General features: G+C 40.9%; 1 protein-coding gene across 1 annotated transcript in view; it reads right to left on the minus strand.

Annotated features, from left to right (window-relative positions):
- The window catches only part of stk17a (serine/threonine kinase 17a), a 107,384-nt gene that overhangs the window by 36,833 nt on the left and 47,296 nt on the right, over nt 1-23,255 (minus strand). The window contains exon 2 of the mRNA XM_073054405.1: nt 21,624-21,836. Within this exon, the coding sequence (XP_072910506.1) occupies nt 21,624-21,836 (213 nt within the window). The remainder of the gene's footprint in view (nt 1-21,623; nt 21,837-23,255) is intronic.

A 23,255-nucleotide genomic window follows, 5' to 3' on the forward strand; every position in this document is an offset into this window, starting at 1 on the left:
TCTCCCACGACCCCCAAATCAACAAACTATGACTGCTTTAAAACTATATCTGTTCTAATAATCTCATTGTTAATAAGTTCTTGCTGAGCTGGCCCATCATATAAGTAGTAACCTTCATCATGGTACATCAATTACAAGAGAATGTTCAACCTTCTACTGCAGAATTAAACCGAGATCATATCACAATACCAACAATAAAGTCACACAGGAAATTTCAACCACCAGCAGCAACAACACCCTGGAGTTGAAGATCACAATTCCGGCTGAAATGCTTTACTTGCCTTTTAGTTTGCTCTCTACACAATGCATCTGACCCATGAAGCACACAATATAGAAAAGTATTTTCTGCAATTTGTCAACTTGCAGTCAGCTGTGTGAAACAATAAACTAGCTTCCAATGAGAAACACTTGCTTCAGAATTTCAATTCAGTATTTTATCTAAACCCACAACAAAACACAGAACAAACATTTACAACTACTCACACTGTAGCACATCAGATATTGAACCACACAGCAGGCACAGCTGTGTGCAATTTAAGGCATATCCCTCACAAAGCTGGCCTTTAGTCATTGCTGACTGTATCAAGCAGCATCTCTTTGCTCCCCCAAAGATCCCAGCTACGTAAAGGATAAAGATTCCTGCCCATCAGCTAGATTCCACGTTTGATCTCAGCAAGTCCAACACAACTCAGGGCAGCTTGTGAGATGTACAAATGGGGAACAGGGAGCAAAGGTTTAGAATCCACTCCAGGTAACTGAATGTATGCAAGTGTCGGATGAGAACAAGATGGTTTGGACAGACCTTGTAGTCAGGTTACGGAGGCCCTCTGTTGTTTGGGGTCGACTATGAACGTTGCATCCTCACTGTCCACATTCAGTTGATACACACCAGGGCCGAACAATATGGAGAGCAAGCTAGTGCCCATGTAGCAGGCTCCCCCTCTCATGAGTGGGTATAGCCAAAGGTGGCAGAGGTTTGAGATGAGTATTTCTTCTCCTAGATGAGCTGCTTAACCCACTGCTGATGAACCAAATCTGCCCAAAGCAACTAGTTTTAACCCACTTTTGTCCCTTCTCTGACAGTAGAAACAGTCTTAGTAGCACTGTTGGGAGCATTTACTCGGTAGTGAGAACTTATCCCCACTACCCAGCCCCCATCCAAGCTATGACAACCTTAATGAACTAAACAATTAGACATCACGGCTCACATCATAGCTAAACGAGTCTTCACTTAGCAACTCTACACTAATCCCATATTTTTGGTGCCCTATGACCTATATACCCATCTTTGGGATATGGGAAGAAACGGGAGTCAGACGAAACATACCCCAGACATTGGAAATTATGCAAACTCCACACAGACAGCACTGGAGATTAAGCTGGCCACGATAATAGCGGGTACCCAAGCAATAAAACGGAAAATGAAAATTTGGTCAAAGGTCAGGGCAAAAAAAAATACCAGTCCTAATATATACTTGAGCTATGGTGAGGGAAGTAAGCATTTTCACTTGCAAAAACTTCCTGGAAGTATTAAAATGCTTCAACATTTTTCTTAAGGCTTTCAAATTTCCTGTGTCATGATGCTACTTAAAACTAAAGAGGTTATGACATACGCGTGGTCAGCCAGTTTAAAGTGCCCACAGATGTAAAGTTTGTTGTGTTTGGGGAGCATGATCCACAAGCAGAGAAACAAAGACCTCTCTGCATATGGCCTCAGCTCAGTCCATTTACCTGCTCAGATTCCAGAGGACTGCAAGTTCCATTATCAGTGTGTTAAATATAAAAATACAATTAAAATCAAAATGTGCAGCCCAATAAACACATCTTCTGATCTCACACCAATTACATGGCTCAACCGTGATAAAACCAGGAGAACGATGGGGAGAAACTGAAATATTTTAACTTCCAAACTTACTTTGCAGCCCTAAACACCAGCAGCATAACAAGCAGTAACTGTAACTTACTTTGAAGTTTATTTTCCAACCTCTTTATCCCCACCCTACTCAAATTGCTATGTTACTTCTGGTATAATGCTAAAAATAAACACTTTGATGTATACAAACATTTAATAATTTAAAGCACAAGATTGGCAAATTATAAGGAGCACACAAGTTTACAAAAGAACTCCAAACACCAAAATGCAGAATACAAAAGGACAGCAGAAGTTTAAAAACCGAAAGAAAGCAGCTCATTCACAATGTACAAAAAGAATGAGTTTGATCATTCGTTCAGCTGTACAAATTATCCAACTGTCCGATTTCTGCAAAATTAGCATTTTCAAAAGATGTTCAGCTCTTTTTCCATGAACATAAACACAAGAAAATAGGAGGAGAAAACCATAGGGCCCTCATGCCTGACAATTTTTGTCAATCTATCTCAGGTTTCAGATCCTCTTTGGTGCCAGTTCCCAATAGCTCTCAATTTTCCCTAATGGTTTAAAAAAAATCTGTACTTCCAATGATCTGGTCTCTGCAACCCTTTGGGGAAAATCACAGAGATTCCCCACCCTCTGTAAGAAGTTGTTGGGTACCTTAGACCAACCCTTAATCTTGTAATATGTACCTCATTCTCAATTCTTCCAACATCTGCCCTATGATGCAGTTCAGGATTTTGTATGTTTCAACATGATCACCCCTCATTCTTCTAAACGCCAATATATCTACATTTTAGCAGCTCGTGGTGCAGCAGTCTTGTCACAGGATTCAGCAGAATGAGTCTTTTTGGGATTGCCTCCAGTGTAAATACATCTCTAAAAGGACAAGAGTAACAATACTTTCCTAGTGCTAAATTCCAATTCCCTTTTTGCCTTTCTAATTACCTGTTGTGCCTGCTTGCTAACTGTTTGATTCTTGCACAAGTATTCAGATATCTCTGAACATCAATGCGGGTGGAATTGAAAATTTTGGTTTGCTCATCTCATTATTAAACTTAAAAAATGAAATTGATCTAATATGGACATTTAAGCCATACAGTTTTCTCTGTGGGGCCATTTTCAACCAATCTCCAGGTATGTTATAGCTACAATATGATATCTCTATTTATATACTATATCCCAGCATGCATTCTTTATTTCCGTCTGGATCAAAACCATCACTCTCACCATCATCTCAAGAGCTTATTGCATTGATTACCCGCTTGCTTGCACACTGAATCGCTGCTTCACATGATGAACTTTGAATTTATCTCTGATGCAATGACTTACTTCATCCGTTTGAAGTTTAAACTTAACAAGTTGGAGGTTTGCGATAAGGATAGGCATGACTGTATGGGAATTATTCTGAAGCACTGTATGAGTTAATGGGTTGTAAGAGTTGTGCAGGCTTGTTGGACCAGAATGGCCCGTTATAAAGCTGCATCTTTAAAAAGATTGAATTACAAGGTACAAGGACACATGACAGATAAACAAGCAAATAAACAAACAGAGCAAACATATTAATTAAGTGGACTGACCATTATGTGAAATTTGAATTCACAAGGGAAAAACTACAGCCTAAAAAAAAGCATAGTTTTCTTTGATTTTATTGCAAAGCCCAACTGCAATGATTCTTGAATAGTCATGCTAAATGCAAGAATCAATAGCAAACCCAAGCATTGCTCTTTTATACAAGTGTTTCTCTGTGCAGTTGCGTCTGCATGGTACACATTGCTACAAATTACTTCCATGTAGCTACTCTTGATTTGTTGGAATATCGCTTGCTCAAGATTAGATCAGTTTTCTCCCCACGTTGAAGAAACCCATTAAACATGCTGGCAAGCTTGAATTTATTGGCTATTTCTAGTTTGGGAATTTGGTACTATACTTTCTCCTTTTTGCTGTCCTGGTGCTGATGTTCACACCACAGAATTAGATGGGAAGCTTCAAGATTCCAATTAGGAAGTAATGATGAAATATATCCAAGATGGGATTTTTTAAAAAATTATCCAAAAGGAGAAATGGGAAACAATGTTCCTATGAGGTACATCCATTGGTTGAGATTTTTCAAAACTTACTAAATTCAGGAAGGGTACCAAAAGCTTAGAAAATAACTAATGTTACTTCCCAGTTCAAAAGGAGAAGACAAAATATGCTGTATTATGGGCCAGTTACTTTAACATCTATTGTTGGCAAGATGTTATTAGAATCAATAATCAAGAACAAAGTGATTAATAATTTCAGAACGAAACATAATCACAGCTAATCAATGCAGTTTCATGAAAGGAAAGCCTGAATTCTTCATGGATGTGACAAGAAGAGTTGATAGAAGGGAAGCTGTAAATGTAGTCTATTGAGATTTTCAAAAGACACTTTACAAGGTGCCACATAAGAGACTGGCACATAGTTTACCAGCTCAAGATATTGAGAACATGTGTTAAGATGGTTCTCATATATTAAAAAAAGTTTGAATAAATGGGTCTATTTCAGGCTGGAAAGATGCAGCTAGTGGACCACCCAGAAACTGGTTCAATCCAGGGTATAAATATAGGCCGAATGGCACACTGTGATGAGAACACCAATTGTGATGAGGTGCATTTGGATAGAGTGACTGGAAGAAATCCTGGCAAAAGGAGTTTAATGCATGGAAATGAGAGGTCATGCACTTCAGTAAGAGGAATCAAAAAGCTAGATTATTCCTGTATACCCCTGCAATAGAGAAGATGAGCTGCCAGACAAAACACCCATATCATGGTTTTCCATTACCCCACCCCCTCTCCCATATTGAATCCAATGTTATGAATGGAAATGGATTCCTACAAGTCTTATGTTCAACAGTAATGTTGCTACAGGTGAACTGACTACAGGAAAGGGAATTCTGTGCATTGTAGGCAGAAGAGACTGTTGCTGTTTTAATTAGAAATGGATGTTACAATACTTAACAAAATAGCAACAATACTGGAGGTTGGGTTGGTTGAGGCTGGAATGTTAAACCTGTGATTGGCGAGTTCTGGGATTGAAGCCTGAAGATCAAACCCATGATTAGCGAGTCCTCGGGTTGATACCCAGAGGTCAGCAAAGTCCAGAGGGCAAAGCCAAAGGTTGTAGTCCGGAGCTTGGCTAATCCAGAGGAAGAAAGCCCAAAAGGTCAAAAATTGAAGTCAGCAAGTCTGGCGGTAGAGGGCAATTCTGGGCTGGAGACAGGAGGGTTGAGGCCCAATGTCTGTGAGACTGAGAGTCTGTGGCCAAGGACTGGAGGCTCAGAGGTGGCCTGTGTTTGTGAGGGGATGGGAGGGTGGTTCCTTATGCTTTGTAGTTGTTGCTGCTGCTCGTGTTCCGTGTTGTGTTAAACACTGTGGGCATGCTATGTTGCTGCTGTAGTGTGGGGCAACACTTGTGGGCTGCCCCCAGCACACCTTTGACTGTGCTGGTTGTTAATAACACATTTCACTGTATGTTTTGGTGTACAAGTAATAAATAAATAAATCTGAATCTGCTGTAGAAACATTAAGAGATTGCCCTGACAATTTCTAAAGCAAATTCCTTAAGCAAGCTCCTGCTGTGAGCGCTGACATTAATAATATTTTCACGTACTTCTGTAGGAAATTCAATGTTAGAAGCATTTTGAATGCAAGTTATACAGTAATATCATTTACAGCCACGATAGAGTACCGATGGAGTGAAGAACCAAATGAATAGCATAAGAGAAGGAACCTTTGGCCCTAAAAATCTGCCCCATCAATTAACTGAAACACAATTGTTCTGAATCTTAACCCCTGTTACTTAGTTTGGCTCTGAATACTTTTGTCTCATTCATGAGGAGTCCTGAGGCTGAAGGCATTTAAGTTTCATAATCACCATAATTACACAATGGCCTGGAATGGAAACCCCAATGCCCTCGAACAGAAAATTCTACAGAAAGTGGAAATGACTCTGTTCAGATAGAGCTCTCCCCACCATTGAACACACCTACACAATAAGCATTGTCGCAGAAAAGCAGCATCCATTATCAGAGACCCCCCACCAGGCAAGCCATGCTCTCTCGCTGCTGCCATCAGGAAGGTGGTACAGGAGCTTCAGGACCCACACCACACCAGGTTCAGGAACAGTTATTACCCCTCAACCATCAGGCTCTTGAACCAAAGTGGATAATTTCACTCAACCCGTCAATGAACTGCTCTCACAACCTATGGAATCACTTAAGGACTGTTCATCTCATGTCGGATATTTATTACTTTTCTATTTGCAGTTTTTCTTTTGCACATTGGTTATTGAGTGTGCTTTTTTACTGATTCTGTTGTTTCTTGGATTTACTGTGTATGCCCACAAGAAAACTAAGCTCAAGGCTGTATATGGTGACATAGATGTACTTTAATAATAACTTTAATTTGAACTTTGATTTTCTTGCATCAGGTCTACATCCTGCCATTAATCGCACTCAGTTTTTTTTCTTTAAGTGTCCCTCACTGTAAACTCTTTTATACTGACGTTACCTACCACTTGTTAGTTCAATGATAGGTGCTATACAGTCAGGTAACATTAAGTCAAGAGCAGCCTCTGGCCTAACAGCCGAGAGACTAGCAGTAGGCATTATGCAAAACACATTTTAAGAATTGTGGCTCGAGAACATTCCTGGCAAAATTCAAATGAGTTAAAATCAGAACTACCTGGAGTCACACTTAGTAAGCACCCAATAATTAAATGAATGAAATCAGAAAATCTTGAATAAGACCATAATATGTAGGAGCAGAATTAGGCCATTTGGTCCATTGAGTTTGCTTCACCATTTTATCATGACTAATTAATTTCCCTCTCAGCCCCAATAAATCCAAAAAAAAAATCAACCTGGAACATTAGCCTCATTTCCCTCTCTACAGTTGCTGACTGAGCTGCTGAGTATCCCTGGCATTTATTAGTTCATATTTCCAACATCTGAAACTTCATTTGCTTTTACAGTAACCAACTTTGAAGAACCGAGCAAAAGCAAAATTATAAACCCCTGATAAACAGAACCAGAAAATAGAAAAAACATATCATGGACAAGTAACTATACACGTACAACACAAGTCATGATCTTAACTAGTGTTATTTTCTCCCTCATAAGGAAATCCTGATCATCTGAAGTCAGGGGTATGCACACTGGATTCAATTAAGTTCTAAAACCAAAAAAGGAAAATCCTGAAGGGCACCTTTCCCACACATTAGTTTAATTTGAACTTGTGCCACACTTACTCTCATGCACATTTGATACCATTCTTTGCGACCAACTCTTCCTGTTAACAATGCAACTGTAGTAAATTATGAGAAGATACAGCTGTACTCAGACACCGAGTAAGTGTCAAGTAAAACCAAGTCATTTTCAAATAAGGTGAAGGATAATCAGCTTAACTACACAAGTATAATAGAGCTCAGGATTAAAAAGTCCGATCAGCTCAGTGGCATATTTAAATTCAATTTAAGTCCTCCAGTTCAGCTGAGGATAGTCCTATGGCCACTGATGAAGGAATAGTATTAACCATGACCCACTTTACAGTCAGAGTTCAGGAATCAAAAACAGATTAAACATTTTTGAAAATACTTCAGGAGGGCAAATTAACCAGGTGTTGTAGAAAATTGTGCATCAGTTCAGTTCTAACACCAGTATAGTTGTAATACATCAGACAAATATTAAAGTTGCCCATTTTTATTAACTCAGACTCCATTTTGCCATCATGGATCTGTATTTACCTTCATCAAATTTACAGGCCAATTAAATGTGAAACATAATCCACAGCAAAGGAGCACACTCAACCCTACCGGAATATAGAGTGAATAAAAAAAAAACATATTATACATACATATACACACACACACCCCTACCTATTGGAATGGTTTAACTGTCCAGACTTCTAGAATAGTTCACACCAATTCCAAAACGAAGGTTTGCTCATTTTGGTCTGGATCAAGAAATTTAACTCGATATACAAATGTTGCCCTCACAAATCCACTGTGGAAAAACAAAGTCCAACTTCCCCTTATGAAAGCAATTTGCACTCTAGATGAAGTTTGCTATGAATAGTATCCTGCCCTAACTAAACAATGAGCCCCTGGTATCTGAAGGGTCCACTTTACTCAATGCTGCTTCAGGCCATGAACAAGGACTGTAACATGCAACTGAAAGAACAATGACATAATGAATTCACAGCAGGAAACCAGTGAGCAATGAGGCCAAGTTTATGCGCCAGATGCATTGTTACTTTTGATCTCAAAGCAGAATTAAACAACAGGGCTATGCTGTCTAATTCTTCTATAAAATCTATCACTAGTCAAATAGACTCAGCAACTTGAACTAGAAATACTTTTTCATACCCGTTAAAAACTCTGCATCACTCACAACAAAGAATAACAATTCTACACATTACGTTTCTTCTTAGACAGTTCTTCAGAACAGAGACCGACTTGTTTCTCATGTGGGTTTCAAGGATAGCTACTGCTAGTTTGGGAATCTGCTGTCAGGGTCCCGAATGACAGGATTTGCCCAAGATCACAGACTCAGTACAGGAATCTCAAAGTCAGGGATGCTATCCTGGGAGAGAGGACACCAATGTTGATTTGCTCACACTTCCCATGAATATGGCAGTTTTGTGGAGACGACATTGGTGGTATTACACTCCACTTAATCTACAAATTTTGTTGATGGAAGGACAAAACGTGCTTTTGTACCTCTGCAGGAAACTTCTACAAAGGGCTTCTTCAATTGTCAAAGGATGCAAACAGATGCTTACGCACTTTTCAGCTGTACAGACTGTTAAATATAGAAGAGAATTATTGCACAATTTCCCTTCAAACAAAATAAGTTGTCCTGTTACTACAACATATGGTAGACACAAAAGAAATCAGGCCCTGCCACTGCCTTCAACTAAACCTTTGTGTTTATCAAATTAATTTCCACTAAGGCAAAAAACTTGGGTTCTTTCAATCACTTCAACAAGCACAAACAAGACTACAGAATTAAACGTGCAACCACAATTTGATTAAAAGGCTTTCAAGTAAATGGATCATTACATAGAAAACAATTGGACAAAACTCATGTCTCATTTTCCCAATCAACTGCTGTTCCATGTCCTAACAATGATGTATATAAATATTCTTAAATGTTTTCTACACACAGTCAAGCTTCAAACACAAAACGCTGAAAGAACTCAGCAGGCCAGGCAGCATCCATGGAAAAGAAGAATACAGTTGACATTTCAGGCCAAGTCCTTTCATCAGGACTGAAAAAAAGAGTAAATTTAAAGGGAGGGGGCAGGGAGGGAGAAACAAGGTGATAGGTGAAACTGGCAGGGAGAGCGAAGTAAAGAGCTGGAAGTTGATTAGCGAAAGAAATATAGAGGAAAGGGGGAAAGGAGCACCAGAGGGAAGCCATGGGTAGGGAAGAGGATAAGGTGAGGGGGAGGAATAAAGGGGATGGGGAATAAAGGGGATGGGGAATAAAGGGGATGGGGAATAAAGGGGATGGGGAATAAAGGGGATGGGGAATAAAGGGGATGGGGAATGGTGGAGGGAGGGGGCAGTAACTTCCATGACTTTCTGTCCTCCCCCAGCAGATTCCCCCTTCCCCAATCAACTTCCAGCTCTTTACCTCACCCTCCTTCCCTCCCGGTTTCACCTGTCACCTTGTGTTTTTCTTCCCCCCACCCCCCTTCTAAATCTACTCCTTGTCTTTTTTTCTCCAGTCCTGCTGAAGGGTCTCTGCATGAAGTGTTGACTGTACCTTTTTCCCCCCATAGATGCTGCCTGGCCTGCTGAGTTCCTCCAGCATTTTGTGTGTTGTTTGGATTCCAGCATCTGCAGATTTTTTCTTGTTTGTGAATCAAGCTTCAAATTTGTATTTTGCCTGCATACCATCTGAAAATTATACTAATTAAAATATTATGTTTTCATTTCATATATTGCTGAACATAAGTGATTGGGTAAATAAATACATGTAGTGCAATAAAAATGGAGCTTCAAGTTATGGTGGACCACTTGCACATCAACCTTCTCGTAGGACAAGTTTCTAGTTCCAAATAATTTCCCTAAACTGCTGCAAAACCTGCACTGAATTTTATTGTTAATATTCAATCTAAGAAATCAAAGAAAGGAAAATACTTATGCGCTTCATCTAATTAATAGTCAATGACCTGAAATGTTAAATCTCTCTCACTCCTGAAGTTTTGCTTCAAATTTCCAGCATCTGCAGTAGTTGACATTATGATCAAAGTGCTTCAAAAGGAGCAGATTATTAACTAATCCAGTCACACTGCACATGGCCAGAACTAAAACAGCTTGCACTCTGCTTGTTTATGAAACCAACTCCAAAGGATGTTATGAACTCATCCTGAAGATTTCTGCTAAATTAATTCCATGAAATTACACTTGACCACAATTTTGGTCTTACTTTTGTATGCACTACTACTGTTAAGACTGCACTACTACAGATAAAACTGTTGTTAAGGTCTAGAATTAGTCCATCATTGCCTTCCAAGAGTGACAGAGAAATGTCACAGATTCCATTGACAAAGGGGCCAAATGGCATTTCTATGGCCACAAACCCAATTCCAGAATGGTACATTGTCACCCTTGGAATGTGTTCCACATTACAAGCAAATTCTATGGAAAAACTCTTCAAGTCCCTTCTAAACTTCTCCCTGTGGTCATAGGGATCTCTGCTTAGTGGAAAATTTTCCCACAATCAACTTCAGCAGAGCCTTTCATAACTTTCACTCAGGTCCACCCTCAGCCTTCTCCATCACAAAGAAAACAAACCCAGTCTATCAAGTCACTTTCAGAATGAGCATATTGTCAGGGTTCTGCAAATCTGTCACCTGGTCTGTGTTTGATTTTGACAAGAAAAAGTTCAAAGCTCAAAAGTAAAAGTGCATATGTGTCACCATATACAATACTGAAACTCATTTTCTTGTGAACATTCTCAACCCATTATAGAATAATAATAATAATAATAATAATAATAATAGAATCAATGGAAAACTGTTTGTCTTTTGTTATAACTGTGCAAATACAAAATAAAATATAATTATAATAAATAAATAAGCAATAAATATCAAGAACACGAGATGAAGAGCCCTTGAAAACGAGTCCATAGGTTGTGGGAACATTTCAATGATGGGTCAAGTGAAGTTGAGCGAAGTTATCCCCTTCGGTTCGAGAACCTGTTGGTTGAGGGGTAATAATCATTCCTAAACCTGGTGGTGTGAGTTCTGAGGCTCCTGTACTTTCTTCTAGCAGCAGTGAGAAGAGAGCATGTCCTACGTGGTAGGGATCTCTGATGTTGGATGCTGCTTCCCTATAACAATGCTTTGTGTAGATGTGCACAATGGTGAGGAGGGCTTTACCTGTGATGGACTCGGCTGTATCCACTACTTCTTGCAGGATTTTCTGGTTAAGGGCATTGGTGTTTCCATATTGTAGCAGCCAGTCAACATACTAGCCACTCCATACCTATAGAAGTTTGTCAAGGTTTGATATGTTATGCCAAATTTTCACAAACACCCAAAGTCGTCGAGGTGCTGCCATGCTTTCTTCATAATTGTAATTAATATGCTGGGCCCAGGACAGGTCTTCTGAAATAATAACACAGAGGAATTTAAAGATGCTAACCCTCTCTTCCAGAAGGCTAGCTAATGGACATCTAGTTTTCTCCTCCTGAAGTCAAAAATCCACTCTTTGGTCTTGTGCACATTGAGCAAGAGGTTGGTGTTATGGCACCAGTCAGCCAGGTTTTCAGTCTCCTTCCTATATGCTAATTTGTCACCACCTTCGGTTTGGCCTACAACAGTGGTGTCATCAGCAGACTTGAATATAGCATTGGAGCTCTGCTTAGCCACACAGTCAAGCGTAAAGCAGGTAAAGAAGGGGGCTAAGCACAGTCTTTTGGTGCACCTGTGTGGGTGGAGATCATGGAGATGTTGCCAATCCAAACTGACCGGGCCCTGCAAGTGAAGAAATCGAGGATCCAATTGCACAAAGAGGAGGCAACATGAGCAGCAGCAAATGCAGTAGACAAGTTTGGAAGTGGTACAGGCAAATCTTTGCCTTACTGGAAAGCTGTTTAGGTCCCTTAATGGTTGTGAAAGAAAATGTGCAAAAAGTGAAGAAGCAGGTGAACATGGGGAACAGAAGGAAATTAATATTAGTAAAACTATACAGTACTTCCCCAGATTAAAAATGATCTGACTTATGGAAATCTAACTTTATGTAAATTTTCCTGTACTTTTTTTTAAATAAAGTATTTTTCAAGCTAGTAACAATATTTTGTGGTGCTCATGAATGACTGGATTCAGTCCATTTTCCATTAGTGGTACCAGCCAAGAACTGCTCAGCATGCAAGTAGTTTTTTTTTATTTCTGGAGGTGAAACTTAATTTAATGACTGTGCAATTTTAATAAAAAAAAAGTTATGCAGGAAATTGAAAATCTGATTAGATTAATGAATGAGAATTATTCAGGACTGTTAGTAGCTTATCCTACAGGATAATAATATCAGTGCAAATATAATAAGTGCTATTGTTTCCCTATCGCTGCACCAAAAATGTCAATTACACATAGGTCACTAATCTTGCTTGCCTCGTGATTTTGACTGGTTTTTCATCTCCTTCCCATATGAGAATAATTCCCAATAAACATGAATATTCTGTCAGATTATGTCATAATCTTTAATATGGTTTCATTAAAGAAAGACATCCACAAAGTTTTCTGTTAATTAGATCATCAAGGATGTGTTATTTTCCAGATTTAGCTTGGACCAATTGATGAAGCTCTTCTCTCCCAAACAGCAGTTTTCAGATTCATTCATGAAGTTAGGCAACTCTTCAATCAAGTACAAACAGAGGAAATGATACACTACCATGGATACAGTTTTCAGATGTTAAAGTCCTATGTGAACGCAAGGATCCTGTTCAAAGCATTGGCACTCGGTGTTCCTGCTAATGTACATCATTTAATTACCATTAACAAAATTAGTTATTCTATTTCCTATAGGGCATTAGGACAAATTGACAACTTTCCTACATAAATGACATTTCATAAGCAATAGTCATGAAGAACTTGGCATATTTTCCTCAATATGAGCAAGTACTGATAAATACATCATTCTTTGTTCTGTAATGAGAATACAACCAAACTATCAGGATTTTGGTGGTTTCAGAGTAACAGATTTTCCATATTTATTGGATGTTACACCCATTATCCTCACACATTTTCAATTCACCATTGTTTTTAGAAGATGCTACATATAATAGTAAAAATTCTCCAGCAAATCTCATTAGTTTAAAGATGGCACAGGAACAGGGACACCAATGAGCCAGATGCCTAGCCATTGGGATTTCTAAACAATTGGTTAGAAGATTAATGCTAATTTACCATACAAAGACATAACTGGATCATTTCTAATTTGGGCAAATATTTACCTGAAGGCTAAACACAAGAGAGAAATGTGAAGGCTTTCTTTTGCTGCAACTTGTCTTCTACCACATATATATCACACACCCCCCACCCTAGGCCCCTGAATTTTACCAACATTCTTCGCAATAGCCAGTTAAACTATCAGCACTTTTTTTGATATGTGGGAGAAACCAAAGCAACACACACAAAATTCTGGAGGACTCAGCAGGTTCAGACAGCATCTATGGAAATGAAATGGAAATGGTTGATGTTTCAGGCTGAGACCCTTCTTCAGGACTGGAAAGGGGAAAATGCCAGAATAAAAACGTGGGGGGAGGGGAAGGAGGATTGCTTGTAGGTGATAGGTGAAGAAAAGTGGGTAGGAAAGATAAAGGGCTTGGAGAAACCCATATCATCACAAGGAAAACCTCCAATTTCTACACAAATAGTACCACAGTCAGGATTAAAACTGGTTCCTGCAACTCTAATGCAGCAATGTGAATTATTGCATCATAAAATGTCCATTTATCTAACTTCGTGTTGAAGATTGTTACGTAACCTCGTAACCAGGTAACTTACCAGCAAAGATAGCGGGATCAGCTGAGTCGGATGCTACTATTTTCAAACGTTTTATTCAAAAAGGGGCACAAACGTATGGTTAATACAAAACATTCAGATCATATACATCATCAAAACTCAATCTAAAACACCGGTGTAATAATAATCAATCAGAAATAAGCTCTATAGTTGTCTAGGGGTAATACTGAGTCCAATTGAAATATAAAGAGTCACTCAGAAGTTTGCAGGCTTTTCCCTTTTGGGAACCGCTGGGGTTTCACGTTGTAGAGAGAGAGAGAGATGGTTGAGAAAGGATAAACACTTGCCTGTTGTCTTTACAGAGCAAATTCTTGGAATCAGGGGAGCAGGCTTCCCCGTTGTTAGGTAAAAGCGGTCTTCCAAGGTTCTAGCCACAGATTCAAAATTCAGAATCTAACGCACGTGGCTTCCTTCAAAATGGCTTCCCGCTCCCACGGGAATCGATATCGTGCTTCCTTGGTGTCTCCTTGGTGCGTCTGAGGGTTGTCCCCCCCTCAGACCCTCCTTTATACTTCTTTACGGGATCGCAGGTGTCAATCAGGTTGCAGGTGATGCGATCTCTCTCTCAACCAGCCCACTTTGCCCGAGGGCTTTTCACGTGGTCTCCATGAGACAATTGTCAATGTCGCCTTTATTCTGCTTCTCGGGAGAACGTGGTCTTCCACACGTCTCTCTCTCTCTCTCTCTCTCATTTCCTGTGTCTATTCAGCACGTCTCTCCCCCTCTTGGGTCAGTTGACCCCCCCTTGACTAGGGCTCTTGCGATTCTCACAAAGGAGGGGGCCGAGGTTATAACAAGATGAAAGCAATCTTTTATATTGCTCCATTTTAAGGGCAGAGAGACCAGAAAGTCTGTAATGGACAACGGCTGATGATTAGTGTTTATCTGAAGGACACAACCCAATATCACACTACCGATTACCCTATCACACTGGCAGCAGAATCAGCTGGGAAAATTAATTTGTAAAGCAGTATGCAGGGTGTTTCCCCACTTTTTTAAAATAGGTTTGTCCAGCTGAACAGAATACCAAGTGACATACCGTTCTCCAAGTGATTCTGCTTTTGCACAGGTGGAAGGTCAACTGAGGAAGATCTGTACCAGCAAGGCGGCTGGACCGGATGGAGTTTCCCCACGATTACTGAGGGCTTGTGCGACTGAGCTGGGAGAACCTCTACAGCGCATCTTCAACATGAGCCTGGAGCAGAGAAGAGTACCCAGACAGTGGAAAACATCCTGTATTGTCCCGGTACCGAAGAAACCACAACCAAAGGAGTTGAATGACTTCAGACCTGTTGCCTTGACATCGCACGTGATGAAGACCATGGAGCGGCTGATAATACAGAATCTGAGGCCACAAACCAGGCACGCCCAGGATCCTCTTCAGTTTGCGTATAAGGAGAAGGTGGGAGTGGAGGATGCTATCACGTATTTGCTGCACAAATCACTCTCTCACCTAGATGGGGTCAGTTGTGCTGTGAGGATTACATTCCTTGACTTCTCTAGTGCCTTTAACACCATCCAGCCCAAGATCTTAAGGCACAAACTAACGGAGATGGGAGTAGACTCTCACATGGTGGATTGGATAGTGGACTACTTGACAGATAGACCTCAGTATGTGCGGTTGGGAGACTGTAGGTCTGACACGGTGGTCAGCAGCACAGGAGCGCCGCAGGGAACCGTACTCTCTCCGGTCCTGTTCACCCTGTACACATCAGACTTCCAATATAACTCGGAGTCCTGCCATGTGCAGAAGTTCGCTGATGACACGGCCATAGTGGGGTGTGTCAGGAATGGACAGGAGGAGGAGTATAGGAAACTGATACAGGACTTTGTGATATGGTGCAACTCAAACTACCTGCGTCTCAATATCACCAAGACCAAGGAGATGGTGGTGGACTTTAGGAGATCTAGGCCTCATATGGAGCCAGTGATCATTAATGGAGAATGTGTGGAGCAGGTTAAGACCTACAAGAATCTGGGAGTACAGTTAGACGAGAAGCTAGACTGGACTGCCAACACTGATGCCTTGTGCAGGAAGGCACAGAGTCGACTGTACTTCCTTAGAAGGTTGGCGTCATTCAATGTCTGTAGTGAGATGCTGAAGATGTTCTATAGGTCAGTTGTGGAGAGCGCTCTCTTCTTTGTGGTGGCGTGTTGGGGAGGAAGCATTAAGAAGAGGGACGCCTCACGTCTTAATAAGCTGGTAAGGAAGGTGGGCTCTGTCGTGGGCAAAGTACTGGAGAGTTTAACATCGGTAGCTGAGCGAAGGGCGCTGAGTAGGCTACGGTCAATTATGGATAACTCTGAACATCCTCTACATAGCACCATCCAGAGACAGAGAAGCAGTTTCAGCGACAGGTTACTATCGATGCAATGCTCCTCAGACAGGATGAAGAGGTCAATACTCCCCAATACCATTAGGCTTTACAATTCAACCGCCAGGACTTAAGAACTTTTTAAAAGCTATTATTAATGCTTTTTGAGATAGTGATTTAGATGCATATCATATTTTTTACTGAGTTAAGTATTGTATGTAATTAGTTTTGCTACAACAAGTGTTTGGGACATTGGAAAAAAGTTGAATTTCCCCATGGGGATGAATAAAGTATCTATCTATCTATCTATCTTTTGCTGACCCTTTCCAGAACCACAGCTTAGAATACTATTATCTAGACAGGGACTGGGAGCAGCTGGAAGTGCAGATATCCCACCCTGCAAAAACTCATTTCAAGGAGGTAGCACCCACCCCCCCCCCCCCCACAACCCTATATCTCCCCCCCCCCCCGCCATCCTGTCGACCTCCAAGGGTGTATGTAATGCTTAGTTTAGTGATTTTGTCTAATCTGTACACCAAATTGGGTATATGCAGAAAATGTGATATTAAAAAAATACGTACCTATATTATATTATCGTGAAATTGATTTTTTTTATTCTATTACAACTTTAAGCAAGTTTACAGGGAGTTTGGCCTGATCACATAAACATCAAGCTCCTTAGCAGCTAGCCAACTTGTTTAAATAACATTAGCTATGCTAATGAATGAATGACACCTGTTAAATTCACCTCAACATGTCTTTTACAGTCATTTAACCCACTTTGGGCAATAGAGAAGCCACTGTTGCAAACAGTGCAGCAAGCAACACTGTCATTATTTTTGATCCCTATTAGGCAGGGGTACACTTTAGTGTAGTCTGGGGTGAAGTACGTTTTATATTTTCTTTTTTTGGAACACTCTGCCATGGCACAGCAGGACACTAAACTGAACTGATGGACAAGAGAAAGAGAGAAAGAGAGAGGGGGGGTCGACTGTAAAGCCCGCCCACAGAGAAAACTGATTGGTCTCTCTTCATGTTAAGTGGACCTATCAGGATGCTTCCTCTCAGTCTTCCTCTTTTAAAAAAAATCTATTTCCAGGATATTGCATATAACTTGCAGGCGTCAGGGAGCTGCTATCAATATGTGGGAGACTCCCGGAACTTCCGGGAGAGGTGGGATGTCTGGAAGTGGATAAAATAAAAGCCAGTATTAAAGATAGTGTACCATCTAACAATGGAATTTTTCCTTCACTTATCTACTCTGTCCACAGATTAAAAAGCATTTAGATGTCAAAAAACTAATCAATAAGCTCCAAGACCTGGGCCTCAATACTTCCTTCTGCAATTGAATCCTCAACTTCCCCACTTGCAGACCTCAGTCAGTTCAGATGGGCAACATCTCCACCACGATCTTCATCAGCACAGGTGCACCACAAGAACGTGTGCTTAGCCCCCTGCTCTACTCATTTTACATTTGTGACTGTGTGGCTTAGCACAGCTCCAATGTCATATTTAAGTTTGCTGATGACACCACTGTCATAACTGGAAGGAAGATTGAAAAACAGGCTGAGAGGTGCCATAATAACAACCTCTTACTCTTTGTCAGAAAGACCAAGGAGCTGATTATTATTTTCAGGAGGGGGAAACAAGTGTTCCATAAGGTGGTCCTCAGAGGAAGAGAGGGTCAGCAACTTTAAGTTACTTGATATTACTTTTTTTAAGACCTGTCCTGGGCCCAGCACGCAAGTACAATTATAAAGAAAGCATGGCAGTGACTGTACTTCCTTAGGAGTTTGTGGAGATTTGGCATGACATCTAAAGCTTTGACATACTTCTATAGATGTGTAGTGGAGAGTATATTGACTGGCTGCGTCACAGCCTAGTATGGAAACACCAATGCTCTTGAATAGAAGCTCCTACAAAAAGTATTGGATATGGCACAGTCCATTACACATAAAGACTTCCCCACCATTGAGCACATCTACATGAAACGCTGCTATAGGAAAGCAGCATCCATCGTCAGAAAACCCCAGCACCCAGAACATGCCCTCTTCTTGCAGCTGCCATCCGGAAGGTGGTACAGGAAAATCAGGACTCAAACCACCAGGTTCAGGAACAATTACTACTCAACCATCTGGCTCTTGAACCCAACAGTATGACTTCACTTGCCCAGTCATTGAAATGTTCCCACAACCCATGGATTCACTTCCAAGGACTCTTCATCTCATGTTCTCAACATTTATTGCTTATTTATTATTATTTCTTTATTTTTGTACTTGCACTGTCTGTTGTCTTCTGCACTGTGCTTCAATGCCAAGGTTGGGCAGTCTTCCATTGATTCTATTAAGGCTACTGTTCTATAGAATATTTGCTATGCCCACAAGAAAATGAATCTCAGGGTTGTATATAATGACTTACATGTACTTCGAGGATAAATTTACTCTGAACTTTGAAAGCCACATGATGAAAGTGGAGGAATGTTTCCTTGCCACCTAATGCACTTCAATTCATAAAGCACAAAGCTGTTGGAGTTTTTAAGAGTAACAATGGAGAGGCAGTAGATGTCATTTACTTGGATTTTCAGAAGGCATTTTTATAAGGTACCACACATGAAGCTGCTTAAGATAAAATCCTATGGTGTTACAGGAAAGGTACTGGCAAGGATAACGGAATGGCTAACAGGCTGGAGGCTGTGAGTGAGAATACAATGGGCCTTTTCAGGTTGGCTGCCAGTGACTAGTGGTGTTTCTTAGGGGTTAGTATTGGGACCGCTGCTTTTCACATTGTTTGTCATTTATTTGGATAATGCAATTGATGGCTTTGTGGCAAAGTTTGTGGATATTACGAAGATAGGTGGAAGGGAGGGTAGTGCTGAGGAAGCAATGCGATTGCAGTGGGACTTGGACAAACTGGAAGAATGGGCAAAAATGTGACAGATGGAATACAATGTTGGGAAATGTATAATAATGCATTTTGGTAAAAGGAACAATAGTGCGGACTATTATTTAAATAGGGAGAAGGTTCAAACATCAGAGGTGCAGAGGGTCTTAGGAGTCCTCATGCAAGACTCCCAGAAGGTCAATTTACAGGTTGAGTCTGTGGTAAAGAAGGTAAATGCAATGTTGGCATTTATTTCAAGGGGAATAGAATATAAAAAGCAAGGAGGCTTTATAAGACACTAGTCAGGCTGCACTTAAGAGTTTTGTCAACAGTTTAGCACCCCATATCTCAGAAAGGATGTGTTGTCATTGGAGAGAGTCCAGGGGAGGTTCACGAGGATGATTCCGAGAATGAAGGGGTTAACGTATGAGGAGCATTTGGCAGCTTTGGGCCTGTACTCACTGGACTTTAGAAACTCATTGAAACCTAATGAATATTGAAAGGCTAGATAGGGTGGATGTGGAGATATCCAGAACTAGAAGGCAGAGCATCAAAATTGAGGGGCGACTCTTTAGAAAAGAGGTAAGGAGGAATTTTTTATTTTTTTAAATTTATTTTTTTTAAGCCAGAGAGTAGTAAACCTGTGGAATGCTTTGTCACAGACTGCAGTGGAGGCCAAGTTGATCATTTCCTGATCGCTCAGGGCATCAAAGTATATGGCAAGAAGGCAGGTGTATGGGGTTGAGTGGGATCTGGGATCAGCTATGATGGAATGGCAGAGCAGACTCGATGGGCTGAATAGCCTAATTCTGCTCCCATGTCTTATGATACTTCCTATAGCTAATAAAGTGGCCACAATGTATGTTCATGGCCTTCTGCTGCTGTATCTTATCCACTTTGTTTGAAGTGTTGTGCGTTCAGAGATGCTCTCCTGCACACCACTTTTGTAATATGTAGTTATTTGAGTTATTGTCATCTTCCTGTCAGCTTGATCCAGTTGGCCATTCACCTCTGACTTGTCTCATTAACAAGACATTTTTGCCCACAGAACCGCTGCTCACTGAATGTTTTTCTTTCTATTGTTCTCTGTAAATTCTGAAGCAGGCATTCCCAACCTCTTTTTATACCATGGACCCTTAACATTAATCGAGGGGTCAGTGGACCCCAGATCGGGAACCCCTGCTAAACACTATTGTGCGTGAAAATCCCAGGAGATCAGCAGTTTCCAAGATACTGAAACTAATCATACATCAATCAACATCACTTAAATATCATTTCTTCCGCATTCTGATGTTTGGTCTGAACAACAACTGAACCTCTTGACCATGTCTGTATGCTTTTATGCATTGAGTTACTGTTACATGATTGGTTGATTAGACATTAGTACTGTATTAACATACAACTCTACAGGTGTATCTAATAAAGTGGCCAGTGTGTACAGATATCAAAGGTTTAACAATGTCAATGAACTGATTAATCCACTAATCTGGCAGTCCCCGGGTTACGTACAAATTCCGTTCCCGAGTCCGTCTTTAAGTTGGATTTGTACGCAAATCGGAACAAGTACGTCCGATATTATTTGGCATCAGTTAGACAAACATTTGTCTTAGTATATAATTTACCTATCTATGCATATAAAACACTTAAAAAACGTATGTATTTCAATAATTAAACCACTGCGTTGCTTAGTAATAATTGTAGCTTTCATCGGTGCAGGGCCTTTCACATGCTCCATTATTCTCACTTTATCCGTTATCCTTTAAAATTGTTCCGATCATTGACTGACTGTAACCTAACGCTTTTCCGATGACCGATGACGTTTCACCTCTTTCCAAACGCTTTATTATTTCCACTTTATTTTCAATCACGATCGCTTCCTGTCAATGGAACAGAAACACTGCGGGCGGCGGGTCCCGACCTGCACTGGCTCCTGAGGTCCGCTAGGTCCTAAGGACCTCTGCACTGAGACAGGTTAAATGGGACATGTGGGGGCTGTGCTGGGTTTGGGTATTTGATCCTCCACAATATTCCACGCGTGGGAATTTATACTGGAGGTGGCAGTGGTTTTTTTTTTGAGGTTGAGTTGCAAGCTCGACATCAACCCGGCACAGGAGTCACTGGATCAACATCAACCCAGCACGGGAGCCGTCTGTCACTAAATTGAACTCAGGAACTTCCATTCTCTAGTCTGGTGTTGATCTGACTGTGCCAACAGTCAACCGGAACAAAGGAGGGGGGGGGGGGGGCAGGGTCAGGGTGAATCTTACTAAGAGAAATTTAAGCCAAATACAAAGTTAAACACTCAACAGTGTCAACAACAATGACTTAAAATGGTGGACAGCGTTCTCCTTCCTTGGTTTGTAAGTACAAGTTGTCCATAAGTCGGACGTTCGTAACTCTGGGACTACCTGTAGTGCCCTTGTCCAATAACTTACCCAGTGTACTCTTAAACCAAGATTGAAACAAAAGACAATGGAAAGAATTAAAAGATATACTTACTATTCCAAAACCAAGATCATTTCTGATGCTGTCTCATATACTTCATATAGGTTGATGACCCATGGATTGGATTTAGCCAGTTCTAATACTGCAATCTCATGAATAATTTCCATTCGACAGTCTTGACCCTTCCTTCTTTTTCTCATAAATTTGGCAGCATACTCTTTTCCTGTTGCCTTTTCAATGCACTTTTTAACGACTGCAAATTTGCCTCTGCAAGGAAAAATGACAAAACATATTCAAGGTTTCTAGAGCAAACACGAGGAAATCTGCAGATGCTGGAAATTCAAACAACCACACACACAAAATGCTGGTGGAACACAGCAGGCCAGGCAGCATCTATAGCAGAAGTACTGTCGACCTTTCGGGCCAAGACCCTTCGTCAGGACTAACCGAAAGGAAAGATAGTAAGAGAACGGTTGATGTCCCGTTGGCAATTAGCAATAAAGAGATCCAGAGCAGGCAGAAGACCAGAGCGGGGTGTCCATGAAAAGGAGGAGGGTTGAAGACAGGAGAAGGGGTCATCGGTGGGGGTAGGAGAGTCCTTGTCAAAGAGGTAAGCTCGGAGACGGAGCCAGCGGAAGAAGAGTTCAGCATCATGGCGTACACGGAACTCGCTGAGGTGTGGGCGAAGGGGGACAAAGCTGAAGCCCTTACTGAGGACAGAGCGCTCTGCCTCAGAGAGTTGAAGGTCGGAGGGAATGGTAAAGACCCGGCACAGATGAGAGATGGGATCAGAGGGGGGAGGGAGGCTGGTAGTGTCAGTGGAGAGGGAAGGGTTGGGGTGAGAGGAAGATGGAGCCTCTGAGGGCCCAAGAGCTGACGATGGGATCTGAGGGAGAGGGGACTGCAGAGTGGTGGTGGGGGAAGGGGAGACGGGAGTCACAATCGCAGCATGTGAAGACCCGGCCTGGAGTTCAAGGCTGGAGTCGCAGTCGGTGGTTGCGCAATCGCTTTGAAGCTGTCCTCCTTCTTTGAACTATGTTCTCTTACTATCTTTCCTTTCGGTTAGTCCTGACGAAGGGTCTCGGCCCGAAACGTCAACAGTACTTCTCCTATAGATGCTGCCTGACCTGGTGTGTTCCACCAGCGTTTTGTGTGTGTTGTTGTTCAAGGTTTCTAAATAGTTTTAAAAACACAAATTTCTTAAAAGACTTCAAACAACTACAGCTCAGCTGTTGCATTGTTTTCCCACTTTAAAATAAATTTATAAATTTGTAAATAAATAAATGAATTAATAAATTTTAAATAAATCACCTAAAATTAAAAAGGCATGCATTTGGGAGAAACACAAATAAGTTGTTTAGAATTTAGGTTGCATTTTGAAATAATTAAGATTTATTGTTTTAAAACCCAATTTAAAATTGTCCTAAATAGTATATAACCACTGTTTGAATTAATTCAGTCACACGAATGGCTTGCAGGAACCTATAATGAAATGAAACATGTGCGAGAAAGAATCAGGCTCAGAAAAACAAAAGTAAATTAGAAGCTTCAGAGTAACTTCAGCTGATTCATTGGCTCACCAGTCACCATAGATAACAGAAAGCTTTAAAAACAAGTAGCTATTTGTATGCAAGTTAAATCAAAAACATTCTAACCAATGGCAAAAGCTTCATGACACAAACTTCT

Source organism: Hemitrygon akajei, chromosome 8 (assembly GCF_048418815.1).
Source record: "Hemitrygon akajei chromosome 8, sHemAka1.3, whole genome shotgun sequence".
NCBI classification, from domain to species: domain Eukaryota; kingdom Metazoa; phylum Chordata; class Chondrichthyes; order Myliobatiformes; family Dasyatidae; genus Hemitrygon; species Hemitrygon akajei.